The sequence below is a fragment of the Drosophila teissieri genome, chromosome 3R, assembly GCF_016746235.2.
Source record: "Drosophila teissieri strain GT53w chromosome 3R, Prin_Dtei_1.1, whole genome shotgun sequence".
NCBI lineage: Eukaryota > Metazoa > Arthropoda > Insecta > Diptera > Drosophilidae > Drosophila > Drosophila teissieri.
In genome coordinates, this window is record NC_053032.1 from 28,101,885 (window position 1) to 28,126,096 (window position 24,212).

Here is a 24,212-nt window from a genome sequence, read left to right on the forward strand (position 1 = left end):
TTGAATAAGATGTCAACCCTATCGAAAAAACACTTGAAATACGCTGCAAGTAACCAAGGCAACCGAAATGGGAAGTTAAATTAAGTTTTACGTTGCCAGGACAACAGATCTGGGAAGTTTCGTCGATCGGATTCATTATTAGGAACCAGCCATCCACCTGTTGACCATCTGAAAGGTAAACAGACGAGATTCCAGGTTACCAGGGGAACAGAACTGAGATGTTTCGTCGATAAAGCGTCATGTGCCACCTGTTAACCCTTTGTTATCCACCTGTTAAGTCCTTGTTATCCACCTGTAAACCACCTGTAAACCACCTGCTGAGTACCTGGTTACAGCTGAAACCACCAATTCTACAAACAAAACTTACTTCATATTACCAAGGCAACATAACTTACGAGTTCAAATAACAGGATACAAAGGCAACAGAATTAGTATTGTTATTTATCTGTTGACCACCTGTTACTCAGCTGTTGTTCACCTGTTACTCGCCTGTTACTCGCCTGTAACTCGCCTGTAACTCGCCTGTTACTCGCCTGTTACTCATTTGTTATTCACCGCTATTCACTTTCAGTTTATTCACAGCTAACAGCAATGAGTTCTGTTCAATGTGATCTTAACAGAAAACGAAATAGGAAGCCGCATTGAGAACTCAAAAACAGAAAACGAAATAGGAAGCCGCATTGAGAACTCAAAAGCCCAAAATGCTTATTAATGCTTCTTGAAAACAATACCAATCATTTTTTAGCAAACCTTTTGTTTTTAGACCCCTTATTTATATACAGATTGTAAACATAAGCTTACTCACTCCCTTATCACCAATCCCCGGCACAATGCATATTTTTTTTATTCCGACCAAAATTTAGCTGATAAGGGGTTTTATATCGCTCTATGTTCTATTGCTCTCCGGATTGTAAATTTTATTAGGATGCTGCCCGCTTTCGCTTGCGATTCGAATCAGTGCGATTTGTAAGTTCCGACTGAGAAGTATTCACATATGTTCCCCGGATCACGGAAGCTGATCTCAATGATGCTGTTGTGGGTCATCGTGGCTGCTCTTCTGACGGATTGCGAGGCCAGAAGTGTTGTGGATAGGCCTGATAGTTCCGAGAGCAATGGTGGCTCGAGCAATGAACCTGGAGCAGACTTCCGCCTGCAGGAATATGCGGATTTCATGAAATCCTACATGAACCAAAGTGTAGCGCCCTGCGAGAATTTCTACGAGTACGCGTGTGGAAACTATCGGAACGTTAAGCCGGATAGGTACTCCATAAAGAGAAGAAGCAACCTGGGCGACGTGGCTTACACTCTGGTCGACATCACGGATCAACTGGTGGGCAGAATGGACCTGGCGGAGGCACTCAACGTGTCCAGCGAACTGGCGGTGGCCCAGCGATTATACAACGCTTGTCTGGAAGCAGAGCTCCATCCCTTCAATGCGGCGGATCCCGCTTACTTGAGTCTCATTCGATCGATCGGAGGATTTCCCGCTGTGGATGGTGCCGCCTGGAATGCGTCCAACTTCAACTGGATCAACATGAGTGCCCACCTGACCAACTATGGAGCCAATGGTCTGATCCGCGAAACGATCCATTTAGTCTACCCCTTTCAGCCCTACACCAAACTGCCCGAGCTGGGCTTCGACCACATCATCGTCCAGGAGGAAAACATCTCGAGCAACACCACTCGCGCCTTCCGGCTGAACGAAGATCGCATGCACGGATATCTGCGGGCATTCGGATTGCCGGAGGAGAGGATTAGGGAAGCCATCGCTGGGGTCTTTGCCTTCTGGCGGGACGCACTCGAGATCCCGCAGCAGTGCGAAGTGTTTGATCCCTACCCAATTGAGCGAGACTTTCCCCAATCGGAGTACTACTACAACATCTCGTGGAGCGGACTGCACTCCGCTGACAAACTATTCTGCGACTTTTACTACGTGGAACTGGACAAGGTATGTGCCCGGCATCGCGAGGCGGTGGCCAACTACCTGGCCATGCAGCTGCTCTATAAATTGGATCCCAAGCTGAAGGCGCCCAAGTACCAAGGCAACTACTGCGCGGTTACGCTATTTCAATCCATGAAGATTCTGTTCAACAAACTATATATGGCCGTGGGTATCGAACACGCATGATCCAAAAACCAGGTGATCTCAATCGTTTTGTATTACAGAATAACTTCAGCGAGGAGAAGCGGCTGGAGCTATCGGAAATCGTGCGCGAACTGCGAAGGAGTCTGCGAAAGACGCTGGAGGATGCCGAGTGGCTGGATGAGGAGAGTCGGGCGAGGGCACTGCTAAAGGAGTCCGCCATTACGTCACGCATAGGTTCGCTGCAGGATGACGCACTTTCGGATCGAGTAATCCGAGAAATCAACAGTCTGAAGGTCATCGATGATAGCTACGCGCGGACCAACATCAATTTGCAGCACCTGGCTGTAGAAATCAATCGGTTTAGCAGTCGGCACTATCAGGAACTGGCCAATGATACCAAGCCCCAGATGCTGCTCATAGGATTGCAGGTGACAGCGGGCTACTACACGGCGGACAACTCCATCAATGTGATGGCTGGCTTGGTGGAACCACCGATATACCACCGCCACCTGCCGCTCTCCCTGAAATTCGGCACCTTGGGCTTTATCGTGGGTCACGAATTCATCCACGCCTTCGATCCCACCAGCATCAATTACATCGGCAAAGGCCAATTGGGGCCCTCGTTGTCGGAACAATCGCAACAACTTTTAGAGGATCGCGCCGAGTGCTACATGGACCACTATGGCAAGTACCTGGTACCGGAGATCAAGCGGCGGCTCAACGGAAAAACCACACTGGACGAGAATGTGGCAGACAACAGTGGACTCAGACAGGCCCTGATGGCCTACCGCAGCCACAAGCAGCAGCTGCTGGAGCAGCCGGGGCAGGAGAGGATCAGCGACACAATGCCGGGCCTCGACCTGACGCCGGAACAATTGTTCTTCCTGGGATTTGCCCAGCTATTTTGCTCCCACTACGAGGAGGAGCACTACTGGAAGGGTCTCACCGATGAGCACACCTTTGACAAATTTCGCGTCCTGGGCGTTATGTCCAACAGCGAGGACTTCTTCCAGGCCTACAACTGCTCCGTGGGCAGTGGCATGGGCCCTGTGGCCAAAACGTGCCGACTTTGGTAGTTCATCGAACTAATGAATCGAAGAATAGTTGTTATCAAATTTAAAATACATTCTTTGAACCTAATGAAAATCCAATTTTGAATAATAACGTACGAGATGGTTTCATTTTTTAGTTGGGGATATTTGAATACTTTTTATGAACACAATTCTACAAATGAACTCTACACGCAATGGCTAACGTGAATGGTTTGAGTGCCGTCTAGCTACGTCTGTCAAAGTTTCGCACCCCGTCGCACCGTTCAAATTTAGACACATCTCCGCAGCGCGCTCGGTCACTCTGTTTCTCCTGACAATTTTGTGCATGACAATTTTGTTCAACTGAAACTGCCTTTTTTTGTAACGAAAACAGGCTGTCAGTCAGAAGTGTTCCGGCTCCGTAAACCATAAACCAACGATTCGCAGCAGCAACATAATGTCGGCAGCAGCAGGGTGAGTCCACAGCCGGGAATCTCGCCCCTCAACGCAAGCCGGACCATCTTTTTGTGGCTTCTTTGTGCGTCGCGTGCTTTGTCGCTGCGGCGGCGTCCATTTTCGAACTCCCGGCCATGAAAAACACCTAATTTTCGTTTGGATGCACCATATTCTCGCGCTCATCCGCTTGCCCAAGCGTTGGCCCAACGGTGGGCGTGTCCTATGCGCATCTGCATTGCGAACTAATTTGTGGAACTAATCGGAGGGTCCAGTCTTTGAGGTTATGTTTTTCGGCTGGCGCTAATGCCGTGAATTTTCGGCATGGACTTTCGCCTGGGCTTATGGTTTATGCAAATGGTCAGCTCGTTTATTTGCATAGTTCGTGCACCCGCTTCCAGAATGTCCGACGCGAGTTGCCATGACACCGGAAGTCGCACGACGCACCACCAGAAGCCCTTATTTATGTTTACCCAACTTGATCCTTCTTTGCAGCTCGATTCCGCCTCCAGTTTCCTGGGCCCAGCGCAATGACTTGATCTACGTCATCATTGATGTGGAGTGCAAGGACATTGAACAGAAGTAAGTGCCCCATTATTTACTATGCCCATGCTTCCAGTAGATCCTAATCCATTCTAATCCCAACACAGAGTTACGGAAAACAGCTTCACCTTCAAGGGCGTAAACGTGCTGGATGCGTCGAAGAAGTACGAGGTCACACTGAACTTCCTTCACGAGGTGGATCCCGAGAAGGTGACCAGCAAGAACATTGGCCGCTGCCTGGAATTCACAATACCCAAGAAGGCAGCCGGACCCTACTGGTCCTCTCTGACCACGGACAAGACCAAGTTGCATTTCCTTAAGGCCAACTTTGCCAAGTGGCGCGATGAGTCCGACGACGAGGAGGGTAAGTTGCCTTATCCCAAAGATCTCATCCAGCAATCCCACTCATCCAAAACCCACATTGCAGGCGAGCAAAAAGACAACGGCATGTTTGGCAATTTCCTTAACAGCCCTGGTGGCGACTGGAACAACAAGTTCGACGACTTCAACGTCGATGACGAGGAGGAGGACTCGGATGACAACATCCCGAGCCTGTCCCAGAACGACGAGGATGATGAGGAGGGCGGCGAGGGTGATAAGGAGAAGAAGCCAGCTGCCTAGACGGTCGCTCAGATGGTGTCTAGCAATTTGGCGTAGTCGTAGCGTTAGCCGTGGCTCTTATACCATAAGTCAGCACACGATCACAACACTCACTCCTCACATACACACCAGAAAACAAAACGAAGAAGATACACTCAATCACTCATAAGAACATCCACAAACGCATGCGTACATAAAACACTATTCCAATCAAAGAAAAACACATTTAATATAGCTGAATATAATGCGTATTCAGAGGAGAGATGTTAACAAAAAGCAACACAAGGAACAAGATGATTTGGCGCCGACAAGGGAAACCATAAGTTTTACGCTAGAATTTAACAACCAGAGGAAAGCTACAACCAATTTATTGCAAAAATCAGTTTGCAGTTTATTATTTTTGTTTCCTGTAAATAAAGGAAATTAACAATAAAAAAATGGAAAACTTAAGCTCGTCTTTTTATTTGCAATATTTTCGAATTTTAGAACGTAATGTTCTGGAACCTTCTAAACTGATAGCTCCGGAATGCGATGTCCGGACGCCCAGCCTTTTTATAGGTAACTGTCATAGGGAACCATGACGATTAATCAAAGACCATATGGGTCAAATTATTTGTAGGGATATCCCCCAATATGTGGTTTTAAATTGACTACGTATGTATAGTAGGTTGTTTTGTTCTTTAAATTTTGCGCCCACTCAGGTGCGTTTTGTTATGTTGGCAACACTGTTGCTGTGACGACGCGGGAAAGAAGAAGCACAATTGAAATGCCAAGCAAACAAACAGTTTTCACTCGAAATAAAGGACTTGCTTGTCAAGCGATAGAACGAAAAAGCAAGGAATAAGATTCCCCTCAACAGAAACTATGAAATCCGCTGCGATTCCGGCTAGCGAGCGGCGTCTGGCCTTCGTGGCCGAGTGGTACCATGCCGAGGCTGGAATCATTCGCACCTTCCTGATCACATACTATGTTTCGGACAAGGCCGTGGAAGTGGTGAGGATTGGTAGCTAATTGATTAAAGAAATATATTTATGTATGTATTCCCCCCAGTTCGACCAGCGCAACAAGCGCACATTCCTGCGACGCACCAAGATCCCGGAGCTGACCCAGCGCGACTTCTTCGTGGGCTCCAAGATCAATGTCTTCGGCCGGCAGTTCGACATTGTGGATTATGCTGATGACACTACGCGGACCAACCTGGCCAAATATCGGAAGAAGTAGGCTAGATCTTCAAAAGCAATCCACTCGCTAATCTCTTATTCCCTTCTCACTCAGAGGCTTTGTTTTGCTCAAGAACAATATGTGGACGAAGCATCTGGGCAAGTTTCTGAAGACGCTGATCGAGAACAAGATTAACATAAACCAGGGCATAATGGTCCAGTTCTCTCCCAAAATGGTAACTCAGTTTCTCTCCGGCAAGGACAAGACGGATGTCTCATCCTCGTGAGTAAAGCTGGCATGCCAAGAAACACATGTAATCTTCTTAATTTCAGAGTCTTAATGAACGAGCTGCTGGCTGGTCCGGCCATAAGTCTGGAGCTGATTGGCGACAACGTCGTGGAGACCATCAAGGCCTGCGTCCAGTACAAGAGCACAGAGGCGGAAGCTCCCAGAGTGAAGTTGTCGCCCAGTTTGGAAGAACTGTTTGAAAGTGAGGAGATCCGTTATGGATTCTACTACTCTGATAACGACGACGATGTGGAGATGGACCTAAAGTTCTTCTTTGAGGAGAGGCACAGCATTATTAAGGAATGTGTATTTAAGAACACAACGCTTGCCATCATTAAGCCGCACAGCATCAAGGATGGTCTCCTGGGAGACATCATATCTGAAATCCTGTCAAATGGCTTTCGGTTAAACGCCATGCGAATGATTCTAATGGCGCGTATCAACTGCGAGGAGTTTTACGAAGTCTATCGCGGCGTGCTGCCCGAGTATATACCGATGGTTGCGCAGTTGGCGAGTGGAGTGTGTATGTGCATGGAGATTGCTTGCGTCGATCCCGAAAAGAAAGCTGCTCAGGAGTTCCGCAACTTCTGCGGTCCCATGGATCCGGAGATCGCCAAACTGCTGCGGCCTCACACGCTGCGCGCCAAGTTCGGCAAGTCCAAGGTGCAGAACGCCGTCCACTGCACCGATCTGCCGGATGACTCGAACCTGGAGCTGCAGTATATGTTTAAGATAATCGACTGACCTTAGTTTAGTTTTTATTTGTTTTCAGTTAAATGCATATTTGCCTGTGTGCGTTTATCAATAAATTACAAGTGCAATGGAAATACTAGAGCATAGAACCTCCTTCTAGATGCTCCCGCTGCGGCTGGTGGTGGGCATATCCCGGTCCTCGCCTTCGCTGTCCATCCTCACGTACAGCCCTCCCTTGCGCTCCTGCAGAGTGTAATCGAAGGCCAGAAGGGCATAGAGGATGATGCAAACCAGCATGATCACCGCGTAGAAGAAGTACTCGGCCATCTGTGAGCTTAGCATACCCAGCTCGGTGACCAGAACCACGATGAGATTGCCGAAAGCATTATTGAGGAACCAGGCCGCCGTGACCACCGACTTCATGGAGGTCGGCGCTTGGGTGAAGGCGAACTGGAGACCCGGAATGGAAAGCAGTAGTTCACCCATCATGAGCAGCAGGAACTGTGGCAGTTGCCAGGCGATGTTCACTGTTTGAAGCGGCGAATTCTTTGAATATGGCGGATTAATCAGCGACCAGGTGAGGTATCTCATTATTCATGCTTACCTTTATGCGTTCCTGCAAGGCGCCCGCACAGAAAAAGGCGCCGGCGGAGAAAACCCCACCCACAGTCACACTGTGCAGCGGCTGGAGCTCCCAGTTGAAGTAGCGTCGCAGCAGAGGCACTGTTATATACTGCCACAGCGGGATGAGCATGAACAGGAAGATGGGGCCCACGGCCTTGGCCTGGTCCGGTTGGATGGTCACGCCCAATACTGTGGTATTCATCTGAGTGGCCTGGAAAGTCCAGCTGGAGTCCTGTTGCGCCAGCAGAGCAAAGTAGAAGGGCAGTGGGATAAACAGCTTGGATATCTAAGAAAAACGGAGCTCTTTAGTAGAAGTAACTTTCATTAAAACATAACTAACCAACTAACCCTTAAAACTTTGGACACATCATTGACGAATCCCATGTCGTAGGCTCCAATTGCATTGTGCAGCCAGTAGGTGGAGCGCTTTGGCGACTTGCGACGTCGCCACTTCTCCACAAGAGCGGTCTTAATGCAGCCGCAGAACTTGAAGAGTATGTTGTCATTGGACAGCTTTTCGGACTTGTAGAAGCATTTTCCAGCCAGAAAGATAACTAATGGCACAGGTACGCATAAATGAGATAAAAATAACGAATGAAAACTAATAGTTACTTACTCCAGGCCATCAAAAAGGCTGTGCCAAGGGTGCCGAATACGGCTGGATAGCATTCCGCCTTATCGAAGCACTGCGTATTTGCCCTCACCAGCGGCGGAAGGATCTTACTCAGGAAGATTCCGAAATAGTAGACGAAATAGTAGATGGAGAAGTACTCGGCCAGATGGACGCTCTGTTCCGGCAGCCTGAACTGCAGCGCACCCAGCGAGGTGATGCAGGCTCGTATCGATCCATTGCCAACGGCGATAAACAAGAGAGCAATGGACACCAGCAAGCTACAAGAAGAAGTGGGATAAGCTAGATCCTTCGCCCTAATCCTGTGCGAGTACTTACACCATCGGAAGTCCCATGGCAGGCAGGGATGTCAGTGTGAGCAGTAACCATCCGAAAGCGTAGATAAAACTGAAGCCGGATATCGTACGCACATTGCCTATATAGCTATCCGCTAGGATGGCCCCAATGATCGGACAGAACTGGCCAAAAAAATTGAAGATATGCAGCACCACAGTGGAAAAGCTCTCCGTGAAGTTGAGATCGTCGCGCAGATAGAGTGCGAGTACGGCTGGAATCGAATATACGTTACGTACATATGTAACAATCCGTAATCGTGGGTCAGGCTGCAGTCAATCTCGAATTATTGACCATGAAATAAAGGTTGTCTCATTGAGACTTAATTGGAAATTCTTCAAGCCACCTTCTTAATGATGGATGTTTTTTAAGATTACAATGAATGGGAAAAGTTACATGAATCATAATTAACAATAATTTAAGCCATACATATAAGTTTCTTGATGCAAAATAAGATATAAATTTTTAAGGTTTTGATTTTAAATAATTGAATACAAGGTCTCGTTCCTGTACATTATTTGCTAAATCAAACCTAATTTTCTTGCATCTTATCTGTGCCCCTCATGAAATGCATCATCACAGGTCTTTTGACTGTCAATAAGACCTCCTTGTGTTTATATTTCTGTGCCGCTGATAAGCCTGGTTTCGGAATTTTTCAACCAGACTATGCCGAATGTTGTCCCCGGTACCAAAAATCACTTATCTGCATTTGGATGGAAAGCAGGGAACTTACTGCGAATGCCGTTGGCCGCAAAAGCCTCAAAGAACTTTGTGGCCAGAACGAAGAAGACGGCTCGTGGGTACCTGTACTCCATGCGGATGGGCGGGGGAGCAAATCCATAATTGGGCAGGGAGCTGCGATGAGGCCGCTTCAACTGGGCCTGTTCGCCTCTCCAGCCGATCCACTCCTCGTCCCGTGCCCCACGTTCATATCCCACCTGGCTGAGCTCCGCCAGAGCTGGCAGGGCTACATGCAATAGGGAGACAGTGGATTACCTGTGGTTCTTGTCTTATCTTATCTAGCAGCCAGCTGCAGACTCACTTTCTTCGCTGCCGATTTCCGTAGCGCGAAACATTTCAACAGCGTGCACGCTTAGTCCGACGTAAACCAACTGAACCGGAGAGGGAGCAGAGACCTGGGCCAGTTGTTGACTTGAAAGCGCTTCAGACTGGATCGGGTTACAGAGCTGCGGCTTTTGTGGGTCGACGGCGGTTGCGTTTGGTGGGCCACAACGAGCTCTATTGTTTGGGGCGACGGTTTTGTGACGCGACTGACGACCGCTGCTCAGGGCGGTCCAAGAGCTACTAAAAAGTCTCTTCTCCGCCAGAATAAACAATGAGATAAAGGGCAGTCGGCGATGCTGCCCGATGCAGTTACGATGGAGCGCGTTCTTAAAACTAGGGAGTTAACGCCAACGACACAGGTTATCTGCCACAGCCTGTTGATAAGAGGAAGCCACGCTTGGCGAGGCAAACATAGTCACGGGACCCGGCTCAGCTGACTGACAGTCTGACCCAGCGGAGATAGGATGTGGGGGTGCACACAGTTGTGATCTCGTTTTGTACAATGGATTTTATTAAATTACGCACAAGAAATTATAACTAGAAGTGCTTGGAGTCGAGGCCAGAGGCTGGTTGGTTGATGACGATCCATCGATGAAATTCGCAATTCCTGCCAAATGAGGGAAACACACGGAACAATGAGGCCGGTGGCCAGTGGTGCTGATGATGCCCTAGCCCCCGGAGCACCTCACACCAGTTTCTTGGCCTCAAAGAAGCTCTTGAGATGGCGCATCTGCCAGAAGCCCATGCAAACCAAGACGACGGTCTGAGCCAGCGACCACCACAGCACTCGGGAGTTGGTGCTCTCGCTGGTGTGACGGAAACGCTCCTCGCGGTATCGCTGGTAGTTCTGCTCCTTGGTTATCTGCTCCACCTGGTCGAGTAGCTGCCGGATGCGCAGCTGCAGCTCAGTCAGCTTCTCCTTCTGCGCCACATTGGCGTAGTCGATGGCGTGCTCTCCCACCTGGATGTCCAGGTGAACACGAAGCTGGGCACCACTGAACCACGCGGTGCTGTTCGAGTACATGCAGATGACGTGCTCGCCAGGTGTGTGCGACGTGAACGAGATGCGTCCCTGTGAGCTGTACACGCGGGACAGCACAATCTTGTCGTCGCTGTCGCGTACCTCAACATGCATACCGATGCCGGGGGACGAGGGCATGAATCCATTAGAGCGGGGATCGTACAGCTCCACCTTGTAGTTCACTGCAGGAGGACAAGTTAGTCGATAGGTAAAACTTCCAAGTTGGCACTAGGCGCTGGCTCACCAATCACAGTTGTCTCGTCGGGAACCTCCTCGATGAAGCACTTGCGCTCCGTCTCCGATATGTGGAAGTACAAGCCGCAGGCGCTGTGCAGGACGCACAGCATCAGGGCCAAGATAATGAATTGGTCGCGCATTTTCGGCTTTTTGCAGTGACTTTTTCGAGTAGTTGTTTAATAAAGTTAAGCTCGCCGACACGTCATGAGAAAAAGTGCCAGATCAAAGTCAGAGTGTTTGGCATAAGAGATGACACCGTGATTGAGCTAGCTCACGCCAACTCGAGAAAGAAATTCTTTTATAAGAATAGTACAAAGTTATATTAAAATCTGTATTCAAACAGGTGCGCAGTTAAAAAATATTAGTATAGGCCTATAATGCCACACATTCTAAATGAATATATATAATAAATTTACCTCTTGCGATAGTTCTGCTCACGCTATCAGCCTTAAGTTAATTTTGCCGATATCTTATTCAAGTGGCAACGCCGCAGCAACAGCTGTTTCGCCCCAAGAATTAGGGGTATTTTGCATCGCTTTGGACACACTGATTGATCGGTGTTTTTATTTTTATTTTGGTTTGGCTTATCTAATAATTTAATAACACATTAATGCAGCCATTTATTGTCATTCGCAACTACACGCAAGATGACGAGCTGAAGTGCCAGGAGCTGGTGCGGGACTACATCATGTCGTTCTCGAACAAATCCTTTTTTGTCTATTGCTTCCGAGAGGTAAGACATCTTCATGTGGTGTGGATCCCCCAACTGCAGGAACTGATTGTGTTCCACCTGTTTTCAGATCACCCTGCAGTTTATAGTCATCACCTGGGCCATATTCTTCATATTTCTGGGAGTGCCCCTGCTGTTCTGCGCACTCACTGTGCCCGCTTGCATATTTTGCCTCTTTACCGGCACCTACTTATCCTTTTACTCCAAGGCAGTGGAGCTGATGAGGGTAAATGTGAAAGCATCCCTAGCAATAAATCGCAAGCTAAGTACGTTCCTTTTCCAGACCAAGCCATCGCAATCTTTGGTGGCCGAGTGCTATGAACCCTTCATTTTCCGCTGCTCCCCGAAGGAAGCTAGCTACCAGATATTTACCGAGAACTGTCCATACGAGGAGGCATATACGAGGAAATTTCGCCGCAGGATTGTGGCCGCCATTAGCGTGAAGAACCATCACGCCGTGTACAATGCTGCATGGATCTATCGCTTTGCCATCGATCCCAATTACCCGTGCCAGACGATCATGGAGCCCATGATAAAACTGGTGGTCAAGAACTGCATTAGCGGCGGGTACGCCTCACTGGAGTGCACCATCTCCGAGTGGCAGGAAAGTGAACGAGATTTTTACGACGATTTCGGGTTCGTTACGCGGCAGATCTACCACAAAAAGATCATCGGCAGCAGTCTGGCAGTGATGAAAACCCAGCTGACCTACGGGTTACGAACCGATGGAGCTTTGCACAAGCAAAACTAGTGCGATACCTATGGTGCAATATAGATAGATAGATAGATTCCGCGGAATCTCGTTCAATATTTACGTATTTATTCTGTGAACTTTACATTCCAGTCACATATTGCGTCCCGAACTCAAATCACACCGAAATAAGCCCTTGATGGCTCTTCTTGGTATTGGCAAGGCAAAGTCAGTTTGGCCAATATTTAGTAAGCTAATACTCCATAAACATTCCTGTATGCAGAAAGACTTTAGCCGTTGTCGGCTCGATAAAGAGTAAATTCCGTCTAGGAATAGGAAACTTTATAATCTCCAAGCACAAAGTTTTAATAATTGTAAACACGTTGACACTGCTTTTGTCCTGTTTTATTATCTCTGGTTTATTCTTTGACATATTCTATTTAAATAAATAAATAAAATATTTAGTAATAAATAAAATTTGCATAATGATTTAGCGTAAATTTGATGCCACACATCTAACGTTTCGCATTTTGCTGTGTGATTCTGCTGTAGGTACATTAATTTCATATTCTTTGATGCATTTCTCGGTTACATGGTTGAATTAAAGTGTAATTTAGAAAAAAGAGTCCAGTTTATGTTTGCGTTTAAATTGCCTTTGCACTGCGTATAAAAAGCCTTCATGCCGGACATGCAATGTTTAACTAATTTCATATATCTGTATACACTTTGTTTTTATTGGGATCTTCTGTTCCTTTCATATAGTTCTCAGTTACAATTTTTGCGTTAGCGCAACTAATTCTTAAAAAAATAAACAGGAGCGGCCGGCTAGTTGCTCCGCACTGTAAATGTAACTATGTATTTAAATTTAGTTTAGTTGGTTTCACTTGCATCAACTATTTAAAGCGTGTTTCAAAACTGGCTGTGAAATTAGCATAGTTTCCCGTTTCGTTTTCATTTTATATTGATTCTCATATATCCTCCTCCCACTTGTGTAATAGCCATCTGCTGTTAAGGTAAATTGAATTCTTTTGGTTTCGTCGCAAACAGCCTCCTCCACTTGGATTTCCTATCCTCGCCAGCTGCATCTTCCACTTGCCTCCTAGAAGAGCTTCACCCGCCGCTTCAGCTCGTTGCGTCGCCACTGGGGCAGTCGGTAGAACTCCGACCTGGCGCACTGCAAGATGTGCTCAAACTCGATGTCCGACAGATGGCGCTGTGGTGATACAGAGTTCATTAGCTTTCTGGTTGTTGGGAAGCCTTGGAAACTTACCTCTAGATTACAGCGATCTACGTCCGAGGGCAGACGGTAGTTTGTGATTAGCAGTAGGTGATAGGGATAGATCTTGGCCGGCTCGTGCACCAGCATCGAATGGGACATGTTGGGCAGACTGCGCCGGATGAGTCCGGCCTGCGGATAGTGGTAGGAGAGTGCTCCTGAGTAAGTGCTCGAGGCGGGCAGGTCGCCGCCCATCAGAGCTCGCCTATCGCCCTCGGTGATCGAGTCCACAGATGCTGCCGGAGAATCATATTATCATATCATACTCGTATTATTCAAGAAATATTCAAATCACCCTCCGATTTGCCGCAGCTCAGATCTGTGCTGTGGGTCTTGTCGCCCAGTCCTCCATAAGAGAAGTCCTATTGTCGAAAAGGGCAGGGATTACTATGTGATTCAATCATGTATGAGGACATGCAATAGTAATAAACCAAAAACCAGTGCAAAGTTGTACAGGTGATGCCAACGGGCATCCAAACACAAGACGGGGACTCAAAGGACTCTACGGCATAGCAACAACAAAAGCGGTCTTACAGTGGCACCATGCATCGTGGCCGCAGCGGATGTGGTGGAGCTGAATGTGTGGGAGCGAGGTGCTAGCCCGTATCCTGGCTTGGGCACATGGCGCAGCGCACTCACCACTGAGCAGATGTAGATGTGGATGTACATGTTGATGGTGTTCGAGTGATGTTGATGTTGATGTTCATGATGCAAATGTACGAGTTTCAGTTGGTTAAGTGTGGATGGGTGTTAGTTTGGGGGCATTTGTGGGTGTCGGGGCAACAATAGCATACACATAGATGTTTGGGGTAGCACAGGGTGGGTGGGTTAGGGTGGTATTAGGACACACAATGAAGCAGCAGACCAACCAGTTGAGACATATGCGAAACAGTTGTTAGTTCATCCAGGTGAGCAACGCAGTGGCGGCATTGGAAAGTGAGAGAAAGACAAACAGATACCGTCGTAACTATTTTGGGATTACATATAGGCGGATAGTTTCGAGTGGTAGTGGGTAAGCTACTATAAGCTACATAACCGACAGCCCGCCACCAAGAATCAAATATGATCGGATCGGATCTGATCTGAGCAACAGGCAGCACTTACGGAGCTGTAGCCATTGCGTATATAGGGCAGAGTCGTCGTTTTGAATCCGTATCCGGGCTTGGGCGGCGATCGGTAGGAATGTATGGCTATAAACGTAAGTGGGCTATATATAATATCGGTATCGAATCGCTGTTGGCCTGAAAATCGAAACTAGGACTATGCTCTCTAGAGGATTACCATTGTAGCTGGGCGCGTTTCCCAGCGACTTGCCAAGCGAGCCCCGGTAGCTGGTGGAGCGATCGAACATCTCGTCCTCGTAGAAGGGCTTCTGGTGGTCCAGATTGCGCGAGGGCGAGGCTCCAATGGGCGATTCGTATCTGTAATATCAAGATGACATAGGATTAGTATTGAGTACAATATCATTGATATCAATCTAAAATATGTGGAATATATACTATAACCAACTAAAACATATTGCAATCTTGCATATAGCTCATGCCATCTTAAGTGATTGCTATCTTATCGTTCTACATTTAAAACAAATAATAATAGATTCCATCAAGAGCCAAACACATACCTCAATTTGTAGAGTGGCTCCTTGGAAGCGGAGGGCGTCCTGGAGGCGTTGCGCGGATCCAGGTTGTTCTGCTTCCACTTCCTGTACTTGGCGTGCTCCTTGAGGTCCTTGGCGATCGCCGAGCCGATGCCCGAGTTGAGCTTCTCCAGCTGCTCGGCTTCGCGTTGAAGGCGTCTTTATTTTGGGACACGATTTACTAGGTTAGGAGCATGTACACGAGATACCAATACTCACTGCTGCTCCTCGCCATTCTTGACCTTGCCATTCTGCTTGCCATTCTCCACATTCTCGTCCTCGTCGTCGGAGGCGGGCACGCCCTTGTAGGTATCACTGTACCGCCGCCGGCGCTCCGGATCTGTGTAGGGATACGGCGGAGCGGGGAAGTCGTCCCGCTCGATCTTGGGCTGCTCACCTGGCGGCGGCTTCTTAGCGGCCGGATAGTGCGACAGCTCAATGGGCTCCTCGTTGTTCATGCCCGGACTCTTGGGACGCGGCGTCTCCGAGCGGATGGCGTCCACCAGGACCTTCATGGCGCTGCGTGTCCGCGAGTGCGGACGCGACGGCGGACGGCTTCCGGCCACGGATCCGGCATTGCTGGCCGTGGTCGCGTATGAGGAGGGCCGGTGGAAGTGCGGCGACAGCGGCGTCTTGTCATACGGATCGATCGGCTTGCGCAGATAGTGCGGCGCATCCGTCAGATAGCTGTAGGTGTAGATGCGCGAGATGTCCTCGGCATTGGGTCGCCCGTACTCCCGGAGTATCAGACCCGGACTCACCGTTCGATAGTGCTGCAAGACAAGACGGATTAGTCCATGGCTCTCATTTGAAATTGGATGTACATGCAGTGCCGTGTGTTTTACTTTTGGGTTTTAGTATTTTCAAAAACGATGGCAGAAAATGGAGGGCATATGAAATCATAAAGTAAAATCATAAAACAAACCTTGCGGCTAGAGGAATAAAGTGAACCATTAAAACTCGGTGTTCTGGAGCGGATGTACTGAAAACGAACGGAAAAATAAAAACGCAAGCTCAAAACAACTAAAATGCAAGTAACTGAAATTATAAAATCATAAGTGCTGTGTGTGTAGGTGCAAGGGGGTGGTAAATAAAGATGGGTGATATTTCAGGGTCCCCAAATGAATACATAAACAGGGGAGGTCCAAAATATCACCCATTCTAGTATGAAATTTGCTTTTGAGTGAGTGTGCCTTTCGTGAATGTTGCAGCATTCAAATTAGTTGCAAGCTCAGCAGCCTCTTTAAACTGGAGATTGTGTGGGATTCTCAGTATCATCGGGCATCATCTGGTGATCCGACTACCTACCATCTCGCTAAGGGCACTGGAGCTCATCCGGTCGCATTCAGTGTCTGTGAAGTTGCCATTGGAGGCACCGCCGACCACCGAGGTAGTGCCTCCGCCGCCGTTCAGGATAATGCCGGACTCGGAGGGACCCGGGCCGCATCGCGGATGCCAGATGGCACTGCCCTGCAGGTACATCTCCTCGCCGTCGCCAAAGGGATCGCCGCACTTTGTGCAGCGGGCACAGGTCGGATGGAAGTGGTGGTTGTCGCCCGCCTGGAGCACCTTGCCGCTGATGAAGCGGCTGCAGTAGGCGCACTTCACCCCGAATCCCTTCTGGTAGCACTTCTCGCAGTACGGCACCGCGTCCTTGCCCATGTACTCGCCATTGAGCACCGCCTGGCAGGCCTTGCACCGGAAACAGGACACATGCCACTGCCGGTCCAGCGCCACCAGGGCCTGGCCCTCCTTCAGCAGCTCGCCGCAGCCGGCACAGTCATTGGGATCGTAGTCCTCCTTGAGGTGCGCCTTGTGCGAGATCACCCCGCCGTGCTGCTGATGGGCGGTGGCCCTCGTGGGACTCTCCGCCGGAGGAGCTGGCGAGGAGACGCCACCGCTCGTCGCCTGGCGACTGGGCGACACTGGAGCACCCGTGACGCACTGCTCGCAAAGCACCTCCTTTCCGGTGTTGGTCACCTGTGAGGACACATAGACACGGGCCACGGGATTAGTATCTTATCACTTGATTTGTGGCGGCTAGAACTCACCTTGCTGCCCGACTTGAAGGGCTGCTTGCACTTGGAGCAGGTGAAGCACTTTTGGTGATAGGTCTTGCCCATGGTGCTGACCACCTCGCCCTCCACATACTGCTGGCAATTCGCGCACTTGGTGCCGTACAGCCGCTGGTAGTCCGGTATGCAGTAGTAGGCGTTGTCCTTTGTGAAGAATCCGCCGGTGGCCAGCGACTTCTTGCACTGGCAGCACTGGAAGCAGGCCTTGTGGAAGTGGTTGTCCGCCACGCGGAGCACCTCGCCGGAGCACTTTTTCGTGCATTTCGCACAGTAGATTTTTTGTTTACCTGTTTTCCAAGGAGGGGGCGAGAAATGAAGGGAAATCTGCGGTTAGTAGAGCCTGACAGTCGCCTGTTCTTTCACACAATTCATTCAATCAGTGCTATCGCCAGATTACGTATACGCAGTGTTGCGCTGATGTCATATGCATGTGATGCGATAATGCCCCCAACCTTGCCCCGTTTTACCGCGCTCAGTTCGAAGCTCCGTTCCCAATGTGCGAGGGTTCTTCGGTCTGGTCTTGTCTGTTTCTGTTTCTGTTTCGGTTTGTGGATGTTTTGGAATGGATATATGTATTAATATATACATCTCTATATGTCGTATATTGTATATCGTATGTCGCGAGATTCGTTTCATGTGTGTTTCCCCCAAACACTTGTGTGTCTAGGTAAGTGCTTTTATTGACAGTCTCAACCAGGCCAACTGCTCTACACACCCCGACATGCCCGTAAGTCGTTCCGTTCGTAGGCGTAGGCGTCTTATGCATCGTGACTCATGGGCCTGGCAAGCCATTAATCTTATCATTGATAAGGCCAAGGGCAGATATTTCCTTATATAAAGACAGCACACACACACAACGTGACCATTAATGTACACAAGTGTGGAACAGGTTAAATAGATCTGACATGGAACCCCCGTTTTTGCATATGTCCATGAGTATGTGTACATGTGTACATAGTGTGGGAAATATCCCAGCCAACTGCAAATAAGCAGCGAGGTAGAAGATAACAAGCACTGCATTCATCGAGAATTACCAGGAATGCGAAGGGGGTCAGAACTGCAACCCTTTGAGAATCGCTGAAGGTAAAGCGACTCCTGGGGAGTCTTCCCAGCCGTATATTATGTTTCACCTGGGCAGTTGTATCACCTGTTAAATCAATAAGCTGGCGAGACTCAAACATTTGCCATATGATAACTCTTATCTTTCTTTTATATTATTTAAAAGGAGATATGTGTAATTAGCGACTTCAAAAGGTCTATGTTTTCATTTTGAGAGTGCAGTTTGTGGGGGAACATGCCAGCACACATGGATCTTATGAAGAACAGCCATGACGGGAACGGGAACTTGGAACTTGGAGCTCGGAACCATGACGGCTGAACGCATCGAAACTAATTGCTGGCCATGACTGATGTGCTGATCTGTTCTGGCGGCTTTCTTCTCCTCCGCCGGAGGCAGTCGGCGGCAGAAGTCTGCGGTTGATTAAATAGACGGCGGAACATCCCAACCACATCCCAAGCAGGAATGGCTAAGAGCAGCCGCTTGCAGTGCATCACACGATTATAGATAGTATAGATATATGTGCATATGTATGGATAAATATGTATGTATATAAGAGCGACCGCATTATAGCGCGCTGTCTGAACATTTTGCTCCATCTCACTGCTGTTTTTTCGGGCCTTTTGGATTCTTTGTTTTTCCACAGCTCAGTCTGCAGTTGTGGCCTCTTCGTTTTTGGGCTCTTTCCAAAATAGAAACTTTTGATAAGGTTTATGAGTGCCGTTTTAAAATAGTGACGTATGTCTGCGCTATAATGGTATCAGCCATTATCGTGCATTAAATTGTTTATAGAACTCTCTTAATGTTTCTAATATTGGGAGAACTTAGGAAATTTGAATTTTGCTTTCTAATCTCAGCAAAAAATGTATGAGCTTCATTTATGCTTCATGAAGTAGTTTCAAATGTGCCAAGTGATAAGAAGAAACATAAAAACCATGTAGAATTTATATATGTGCTTTCCACTGTTTATTTTGAATTTAAAGCCAATACCACTTGATATACACGATCGCTTTGCCAAGCCAATCTACCAAGTTACCAACACAGCGACAGCGAAATGGCGAGTATAGTACATACACAAATTCAAGAATGAATATTTATTTGTGCGGTGACGCCACCGAAATTTTTCACAGTCGGCGGTCCAGTTGGAATGACAGACGACCTGATAATACAAACTCAGATACAGATACACCGGCTCAGCTACAGATACAGATACAGCTACAGATACGGGGATACATGTGTATACTGTTCGACAGAGAGCGAGCGGGCTTTCGTCACCAACTTGGACTTCCGTCCCACAATTTGTTTAAAGTTCGTGTACGTGCTTGGGCTTGGGCAGTTTTAATTAATTTCATTATGTTTCGCCGACTGTCTGCCTTGTTTATTATGCAATCACACACATTTTTCCACAATTTGCATATTGATTTTGGCGTTTTGTTTATTGGCTTTTCAGCGCTTTTTCCCCGCCCCATTAGCGACCGCCCGTTAATTGACAAACAAAACCAGCGAAAATTACATTTTCATGCAACAGAGAGCCGGCAAAACGGCGACGGCGACGGCGACTTTGCCTCATCCCCATCCAAGTTAGTACAATAAAAGTTTGAGCGCACATTTTCAGTGTTGTTTTTTTTTTCTTTTTTATTGTAATTGCGCAGAGCGATTTTAGTGACGATGATGTCATATGGTCGGCAATGTGGAGCTGCGGAGTTGTGCGATTGCCAGTATTTGCCACAACGGTGGACCGCAAACAAACTGGTTGGGCTGCTCGCATTTGAAATACAAACAAACAATCCGAAAATCGGGCACGAAAACATATACTACTATACCCCAAAGTATATAATAATAAAAAACCCGTCCGGCTGCGGCTGTCAGGGGGCAAGTCCAAGGTTACAGTCGCACTCTCGAACCAGACCCCATCGATTCGATGTGGAGGGGTCAACTTGCAGGGCAGCGAAAATATTTTAATTAATTTCGGCCGCGCCCAAAATGCCACAACCACCCTAACCTTAAACGAATCGCAGCTAAACCTTAAAGCAAATAGAGGGCAACAAACCTGCACGCAGAAAAACCTTTCAAAACTGCCATGTATTGGAAAATGTTTATGTTTTCAATGTACTAGGAGGAGATCTTTCCAACAAAAGGATTACACTACTGTATTACATTACATTTTATGTATTAACATTAGTTACCTAAAAGCGGTGTGAGTTTAGGAACATATCTTCTATATACCTATCGCATAAACATTATTTATTGCCGTGCACGGAAAATCGAATCGGAAAAGTGGCAAGAGGAGGGAGAAACGACCTTCGTCACTAGCACGACATGCAGCACTCAGGCGGAGCAAGTGCGTCAAATCCTTGACTGACTGCGCGCAGGATAATGTCGAGGACAATGCAGGTCAAGGCGACGGGCGGAAGCAGGTGAAACCCCACTAAATGGCAGCTGGCTGGCTGACTGGCAGACAATAAATAAGAACGAACGCAAACATCGCTCTCTTGTGCATTCGCATTCCACGCCCACATTTCACCCACGACGAATGGTTCTGTTTGTACGCACAAACATTTCTAGTTTGGAAGAGCAACAACATAATATACACACAAGCGATTCCTATTATTTGGCAAGGCAAATCAACAGTTGCGGCCACATAAATAGGAAGCATGCCTGTTTACCTAAGTGGCTCAGTCCCGAATGTAAACATTGATTTATTAAATACGTTCCGCAGTGGAAAATTTATATTTGTTTGGCTAAACAACTTGTTTGGTAAATATTAAACACACTCTTCATTTACAATGTATCTGCAATCTGTGGTTGGTATTTCATGACCGCTGGTGTTCACGAATACGCGTTGGTTTCTTTCACGAATTACTCATCCAATTCAAAATGCTTGGCAAGTGTTTTTTTTGCTTTTTATGCTGTGCTACCTGACGCACATGTATGTATTTATATTTAAGCACAGCCAAAGTTTAGAGTTTTCGGTGCTTCGGTCGATTTGAAAGTGCTTCCTGTATGCTTATTAGACGAAAAGTGAAAAGAGCACCCCACACAAACACACACACACACACAAGCACAAGTGCAGCTGATGACGCTGCAGCTACGAAAATAGCATTCAATTAGACAAGTGAAGGGGTTGGGGGCTGTGGAGGGGGAAAATAAGGAAAATGAGTGTAGGGGGATGGCAAAGGGGAGGGGGATTGGAGCACGACACAAGAGGAGATGCCACTTTCTATGCAAGTGCTCTGACCTATATAACCCCGCCTGGGAAACGCCAACGAAACACCAATGGAACACCATGAGATGCACGGCGGAGACGAACAAATCAACGACGAAATAAATGAGAAAAATTCCACTAAATGAATGAGGGGCTGGTGGGTGGCTAGTGATCGGGGATTGGGGAATGGGACTCGTCGTTCGCCCCTTTCGCTTTCATTTGAGCACGGGCACAGCGGCATCGCAGTGAAACGAAAAAGGAAACCCAGTGGAAGTCAATGCTCTTGTCATGACTTCATGTCGAGCAGTTGCTGCCGCCTTTGCCGGAGACGGAGATTCGGATGGCTATTGTTAAGCCTTTTGCGGCGGGCGACTCCACGTTATGGGGTCCACATCGACGACCACTTCCACGTCCACATCCACATCCACAGCCATATTCATATCCATATCCACATCCCCATCCACATCCCCATCCTCACCAAGTCCAAGTCAATTAGGCATTTTAGGCACGCATGCAACTACTTGTAGACGGGATGAATAATGCACTTGGAGAAATGGCCAATATCCATTGCAGTAGTGCAAAGCTAACCCACCCAAACAAGGAATGTGTCTTCCATATAGCCACATGTTGAAATATGGGAAATATGAAATATATTGTCCATCGTTATCTTCACATCTTCTGTATTTCGCTACTATTTCGATTGTTTTAGTTACATTTGAGTTAACCCATGAAGTGGTTTTTACCAATTTGAAACCGCCTAATGCTTAAAAAAGTGGGCAAAAAGAAGCAATGGTTCAACTGGGGATACGATTTCTGCGATCTGCGAAGTAATAGTCGTAGCAATTCCTCATTCCCACACAAAAACGAACCCCTTTTTTTAGGGCAGTGTATGTATATGAACTCAATTAGGGCCAGTAGCGGAGTAGCCGAGTAATTAATCATTGACAACACAAGTACACGTCTCGAATAGCGGTATATGAAAGCCCTTTGCTGCGGCAACTCGAGAATGGAAGGCGGAAAATGTAGGAATCCGATGCCAAAAGGCAGGCCCATATTCCCATTCCCATTTCCATTCCCATTCACATGCACAGTCACATGCACATGCACATCGAACGGTTGGCAGGTTTACAGGTTTACGGGTTATTCGAGAGCGGCTCTCACGGCGGGACGCCCTAACGGTATCGTGTGTAATTGCAGTTGCACAAGCACTTTGAGGTTTATTCGGTCAGGTTTTCAGCTGCCTCCACCCCACCGATATCACCCCGAAAAGTCAACACAAAAACGTTAAGAAGTAAAAAGGTAAAGAAGCGAACACGAAACATGTTCTTACAACAACACTGACGTCATCCCAGCTGAGAAATTAAAATAGGGAGTGGACGTGGACTACAATCATATGCGAGTGGGGCCGTGTTGGTGAGAGAGAGAGCGCGAGGGAGGAGATGGGCGATCCGACTCTCAGCTGGCCCGTATTGATTGATGATGACCCACCGGCAGCGGGTGAGGAAGGGGAGCGGCGAAGGGGAAAGGGGAACGTGCGAGAGACCACCTGAGCTACTATCCCTCTCCCTCTGCCCCGCGCCTAGTGAACCACTCCTACGATACGATAAGGCCGATAATGCCATAATGCTGCTATCGCACCACCCACCACCCCCTTTCGATAACTTTGCGCAGACACACACACGCACACACACCTCAATCAACGAGAGAGAGTATCTGTGTTTGTCGGCAGATAACTTACCCATAGCGAGATACTATATACTGCTGTGCTCTTCGCTTTTTCGCCTGCAAAACGGGGGAGGGAATCACGCACACTAGAACAGAGAGACACACACGGGGAAAGCACAAATACTCGCGCACAGGTCACCACTACTTCCTCTTCACTTCACTAACAAAATTTTTCTTCTGCTTAGATTTTTTCTATTTGTATCTTTCGCCGTATGCATTCGCAATCTGCGTAGCACGATTGTTAGACTGTGAGCGTGTGTGAGTCCGGATGGGAGTGTGGTTAATAATGCGTTCGCAGCTCAAATGACGAAAATGCGATTTGCGTTCGGTGTGGTCTTGCAATTTCAATTTGCCGACAAAGATCACAGCGGAAAATGGTGGCCTTTTTGAAATGCCTAAAAAGTCTGATTCTCAAATCGGAGCTGCGACCAGCAAAAAAACACCGCACCGCACCAGCAACGAAACCGAAACCGACGGCAGCAAAAAGACGACTAAGTATCTGAGAGATGCGGTTCGGACGATAACGATTACATTCGAGTGTTGCGTAGTTCGAAATCGAACTGGCTCGATAACTCGCCTCGGGGAAGAGAAACTCAAAGAGAAAATAAAATCACGGAAGATCACCAATTTCGCAATGTAGATTATATTTATCGCGAAAAAAATAAATCTTTTGCGGCGAGTGTAAAGGGTGGTGAACTTGGATATAATTGGAGAGGATGGAAACTCGGATGTGAAAGAGCGAGAGTTAGTGATGACACCGTTCGTGCCGCTGTACCGTTAAGAGCTGCTATAAATTTGGTATTCTATAAATAAATAAGGTAATCTGATTATAAAATATTAAAGGTAAAATGAAATACAAAGAAATATCTATAATAGGAATGTCTCCACTTATTAAAATAAATTCTGATAAATTCATTACTTTTCCGTTTAAATCTTTACTTAAAACTTTTATTTAAATAAGTGATTTCTTTTTTATGCGTTTTGCGTGTACATTTGCACAATAAGCTTTCTTAGAAGGTAATAATAATAATAATAATTGTAATAACATTAC

General features: G+C 47.4%; 7 protein-coding genes across 9 annotated transcripts; 4 read left to right on the forward strand and 3 right to left on the reverse strand.

Moving 5' to 3' along the window:
* Positions 1 to 972: 972 nt before the first annotated feature.
* LOC122620580 (neprilysin-2) lies at positions 973 to 3,250 on the forward strand. Its single transcript, XM_043798110.1, has 2 exons — positions 973 to 2,107; positions 2,167 to 3,250. Exons 1-2 carry the CDS (start codon positions 995 to 997, stop codon positions 3,160 to 3,162), a joined length of 2,109 nt encoding a protein of 702 aa, XP_043654045.1. The 5' UTR covers positions 973 to 994; the 3' UTR covers positions 3,163 to 3,250.
* Positions 3,251 to 3,431: 181 nt separating this feature from the next.
* Positions 3,432 to 5,163, forward strand: LOC122620711 (uncharacterized protein CG16817). The gene is made up of 4 exons (XM_043798308.1): positions 3,432 to 3,591; positions 4,066 to 4,152; positions 4,221 to 4,477; positions 4,541 to 5,163. The coding sequence occupies exons 1-4, from the start codon at positions 3,575 to 3,577 to the stop codon at positions 4,732 to 4,734; spliced, it is 555 nt and encodes a 184-aa protein (XP_043654243.1). The 5' UTR covers positions 3,432 to 3,574; the 3' UTR covers positions 4,735 to 5,163.
* A 287-nt stretch (positions 5,164 to 5,450) lies between these two features.
* Positions 5,451 to 6,989, forward strand: LOC122619892 (nucleoside diphosphate kinase 7). The gene is made up of 4 exons (XM_043797097.1): positions 5,451 to 5,706; positions 5,764 to 5,930; positions 5,989 to 6,156; positions 6,207 to 6,989. Exons 1-4 carry the CDS (start codon positions 5,578 to 5,580, stop codon positions 6,904 to 6,906), a joined length of 1,164 nt encoding a protein of 387 aa, XP_043653032.1. The 5' UTR covers positions 5,451 to 5,577; the 3' UTR covers positions 6,907 to 6,989.
* Positions 6,898 to 9,724, reverse strand: LOC122619891 (peptide transporter 3). The gene is made up of 7 exons (XM_043797096.1): positions 9,486 to 9,724; positions 9,177 to 9,410; positions 8,429 to 8,657; positions 8,096 to 8,370; positions 7,828 to 8,033; positions 7,460 to 7,765; positions 6,898 to 7,401 (listed from the first exon to the last, which is right to left on the reverse strand). The coding sequence occupies exons 1-7, from the start codon at positions 9,517 to 9,519 to the stop codon at positions 7,012 to 7,014; spliced, it is 1,674 nt and encodes a 557-aa protein (XP_043653031.1). The 5' UTR covers positions 9,520 to 9,724; the 3' UTR covers positions 6,898 to 7,011.
* Positions 9,725 to 9,996: 272 nt separating this feature from the next.
* LOC122620890 (transmembrane emp24 domain-containing protein eca) lies at positions 9,997 to 11,005 on the reverse strand. Its single transcript, XM_043798563.1, has 2 exons — positions 10,774 to 11,005; positions 9,997 to 10,711 (listed from the first exon to the last, which is right to left on the reverse strand). The coding sequence occupies exons 1-2, from the start codon at positions 10,904 to 10,906 to the stop codon at positions 10,194 to 10,196; spliced, it is 651 nt and encodes a 216-aa protein (XP_043654498.1). The 5' UTR covers positions 10,907 to 11,005; the 3' UTR covers positions 9,997 to 10,193.
* Positions 11,006 to 11,286: 281 nt separating this feature from the next.
* LOC122619942 lies at positions 11,287 to 12,664 on the forward strand. Its single transcript, XM_043797179.1, has 3 exons — positions 11,287 to 11,499; positions 11,567 to 11,722; positions 11,780 to 12,664. Exons 1-3 carry the CDS (start codon positions 11,377 to 11,379, stop codon positions 12,245 to 12,247), a joined length of 747 nt encoding a protein of 248 aa, XP_043653114.1. The 5' UTR covers positions 11,287 to 11,376; the 3' UTR covers positions 12,248 to 12,664.
* Positions 12,665 to 12,899: 235 nt separating this feature from the next.
* LOC122619941 (actin-binding LIM protein 2) lies at positions 12,900 to 23,648 on the reverse strand. 3 transcript variants are annotated; one of them, XM_043797178.1, is made up of 11 exons: positions 23,175 to 23,648; positions 17,151 to 17,461; positions 16,408 to 17,079; positions 16,025 to 16,081; positions 15,319 to 15,872; positions 15,085 to 15,258; positions 14,745 to 14,884; positions 14,568 to 14,653; positions 13,759 to 13,825; positions 13,458 to 13,699; positions 12,900 to 13,400 (listed from the first exon to the last, which is right to left on the reverse strand). In XM_043797178.1, exons 1-11 carry the CDS (start codon positions 23,176 to 23,178, stop codon positions 13,287 to 13,289), a joined length of 2,421 nt encoding a protein of 806 aa, XP_043653113.1. In that variant the 5' UTR covers positions 23,179 to 23,648; the 3' UTR covers positions 12,900 to 13,286. The 3 variants fall into 3 exon arrangements, with proteins under 3 accessions (XP_043653113.1, XP_043653111.1, XP_043653112.1); XM_043797176.1 differs by lacking the exon at positions 23,175 to 23,648 and adding an exon at positions 17,642 to 17,840; XM_043797177.1 differs by lacking the exons at positions 16,025 to 16,081; positions 23,175 to 23,648 and adding an exon at positions 17,642 to 17,840.
* Between the last annotated feature and the right edge of the window lie 564 nt (positions 23,649 to 24,212).

What these genes read in the sequence shown, in the direction of transcription:
- LOC122619892 (XM_043797097.1), top strand. Translation starts at nt 5,578, where the DNA reads ATGAAATCCGCTGCGATTCCGGCTAGCGAGCGGCGTCTGGCCTTCGTG. An exon ending in CTGGCCAAATATCGGAAGAA is followed by an intron (nt 5,931 to 5,988) that starts GTAGGCTAGATC and finishes CTTCTCACTCAG; the next exon opens with AGGCTTTGTTTTGCTCAAGA. An exon ending in AAGACGGATGTCTCATCCTC is followed by an intron (nt 6,157 to 6,206) that starts GTGAGTAAAGCT and finishes TCTTAATTTCAG; the next exon opens with AGTCTTAATGAACGAGCTGC.
- LOC122619941 (XM_043797176.1), bottom strand. Translation starts at nt 17,810, where the DNA reads ATGAAACGAATCTCGCGACATACGATATACAATATACGACATATAGAG. An exon ending in CCTTCAAGTCGGGCAGCAAG is followed by an intron (nt 17,080 to 17,150) that starts GTGAGTTCTAGC and finishes GTGTCCTCACAG; the next exon opens with GTGACCAACACCGGAAAGGA. An exon ending in AAGAATGGCGAGGAGCAGCA is followed by an intron (nt 15,259 to 15,318) that starts GTGAGTATTGGT and finishes CCCAAAATAAAG; the next exon opens with ACGCCTTCAACGCGAAGCCG.
- LOC122620890 (XM_043798563.1), bottom strand. Translation starts at nt 10,906, where the DNA reads ATGCGCGACCAATTCATTATCTTGGCCCTGATGCTGTGCGTCCTGCAC. An exon ending in CGACGAGACAACTGTGATTG is followed by an intron (nt 10,712 to 10,773) that starts GTGAGCCAGCGC and finishes GTCCTCCTGCAG; the next exon opens with TGAACTACAAGGTGGAGCTG.
- LOC122620711 (XM_043798308.1), top strand. An exon ending in TGCAAGGACATTGAACAGAA is followed by an intron (nt 4,153 to 4,220) that starts GTAAGTGCCCCA and finishes ATCCCAACACAG; the next exon opens with AGTTACGGAAAACAGCTTCA. An exon ending in TGAGTCCGACGACGAGGAGG is followed by an intron (nt 4,478 to 4,540) that starts GTAAGTTGCCTT and finishes CCCACATTGCAG; the next exon opens with GCGAGCAAAAAGACAACGGC.
- LOC122619891 (XM_043797096.1), bottom strand. Translation starts at nt 9,519, where the DNA reads ATGTTTCGCGCTACGGAAATCGGCAGCGAAGAAA. An exon ending in TGCGGCCAACGGCATTCGCA is followed by an intron (nt 8,658 to 9,176) that starts GTAAGTTCCCTG and finishes ATTCGATTCCAG; the next exon opens with CCGTACTCGCACTCTATCTG. An exon ending in CCTTGCAGGAACGCATAAAG is followed by an intron (nt 7,402 to 7,459) that starts GTAAGCATGAAT and finishes CCATATTCAAAG; the next exon opens with AATTCGCCGCTTCAAACAGT.
- LOC122620580 (XM_043798110.1), top strand. Translation starts at nt 995, where the DNA reads ATGTTCCCCGGATCACGGAAGCTGATCTCAATGATGCTGTTGTGGGTC. An exon ending in TCAACAAACTATATATGGCC is followed by an intron (nt 2,108 to 2,166) that starts GTGGGTATCGAA and finishes TTTGTATTACAG; the next exon opens with AATAACTTCAGCGAGGAGAA.
- LOC122619942 (XM_043797179.1), top strand. Translation starts at nt 11,377, where the DNA reads ATGCAGCCATTTATTGTCATTCGCAACTACACGCAAGATGACGAGCTG. An exon ending in TTGTCTATTGCTTCCGAGAG is followed by an intron (nt 11,500 to 11,566) that starts GTAAGACATCTT and finishes ACCTGTTTTCAG; the next exon opens with ATCACCCTGCAGTTTATAGT. An exon ending in AGGCAGTGGAGCTGATGAGG is followed by an intron (nt 11,723 to 11,779) that starts GTAAATGTGAAA and finishes TTCCTTTTCCAG; the next exon opens with ACCAAGCCATCGCAATCTTT.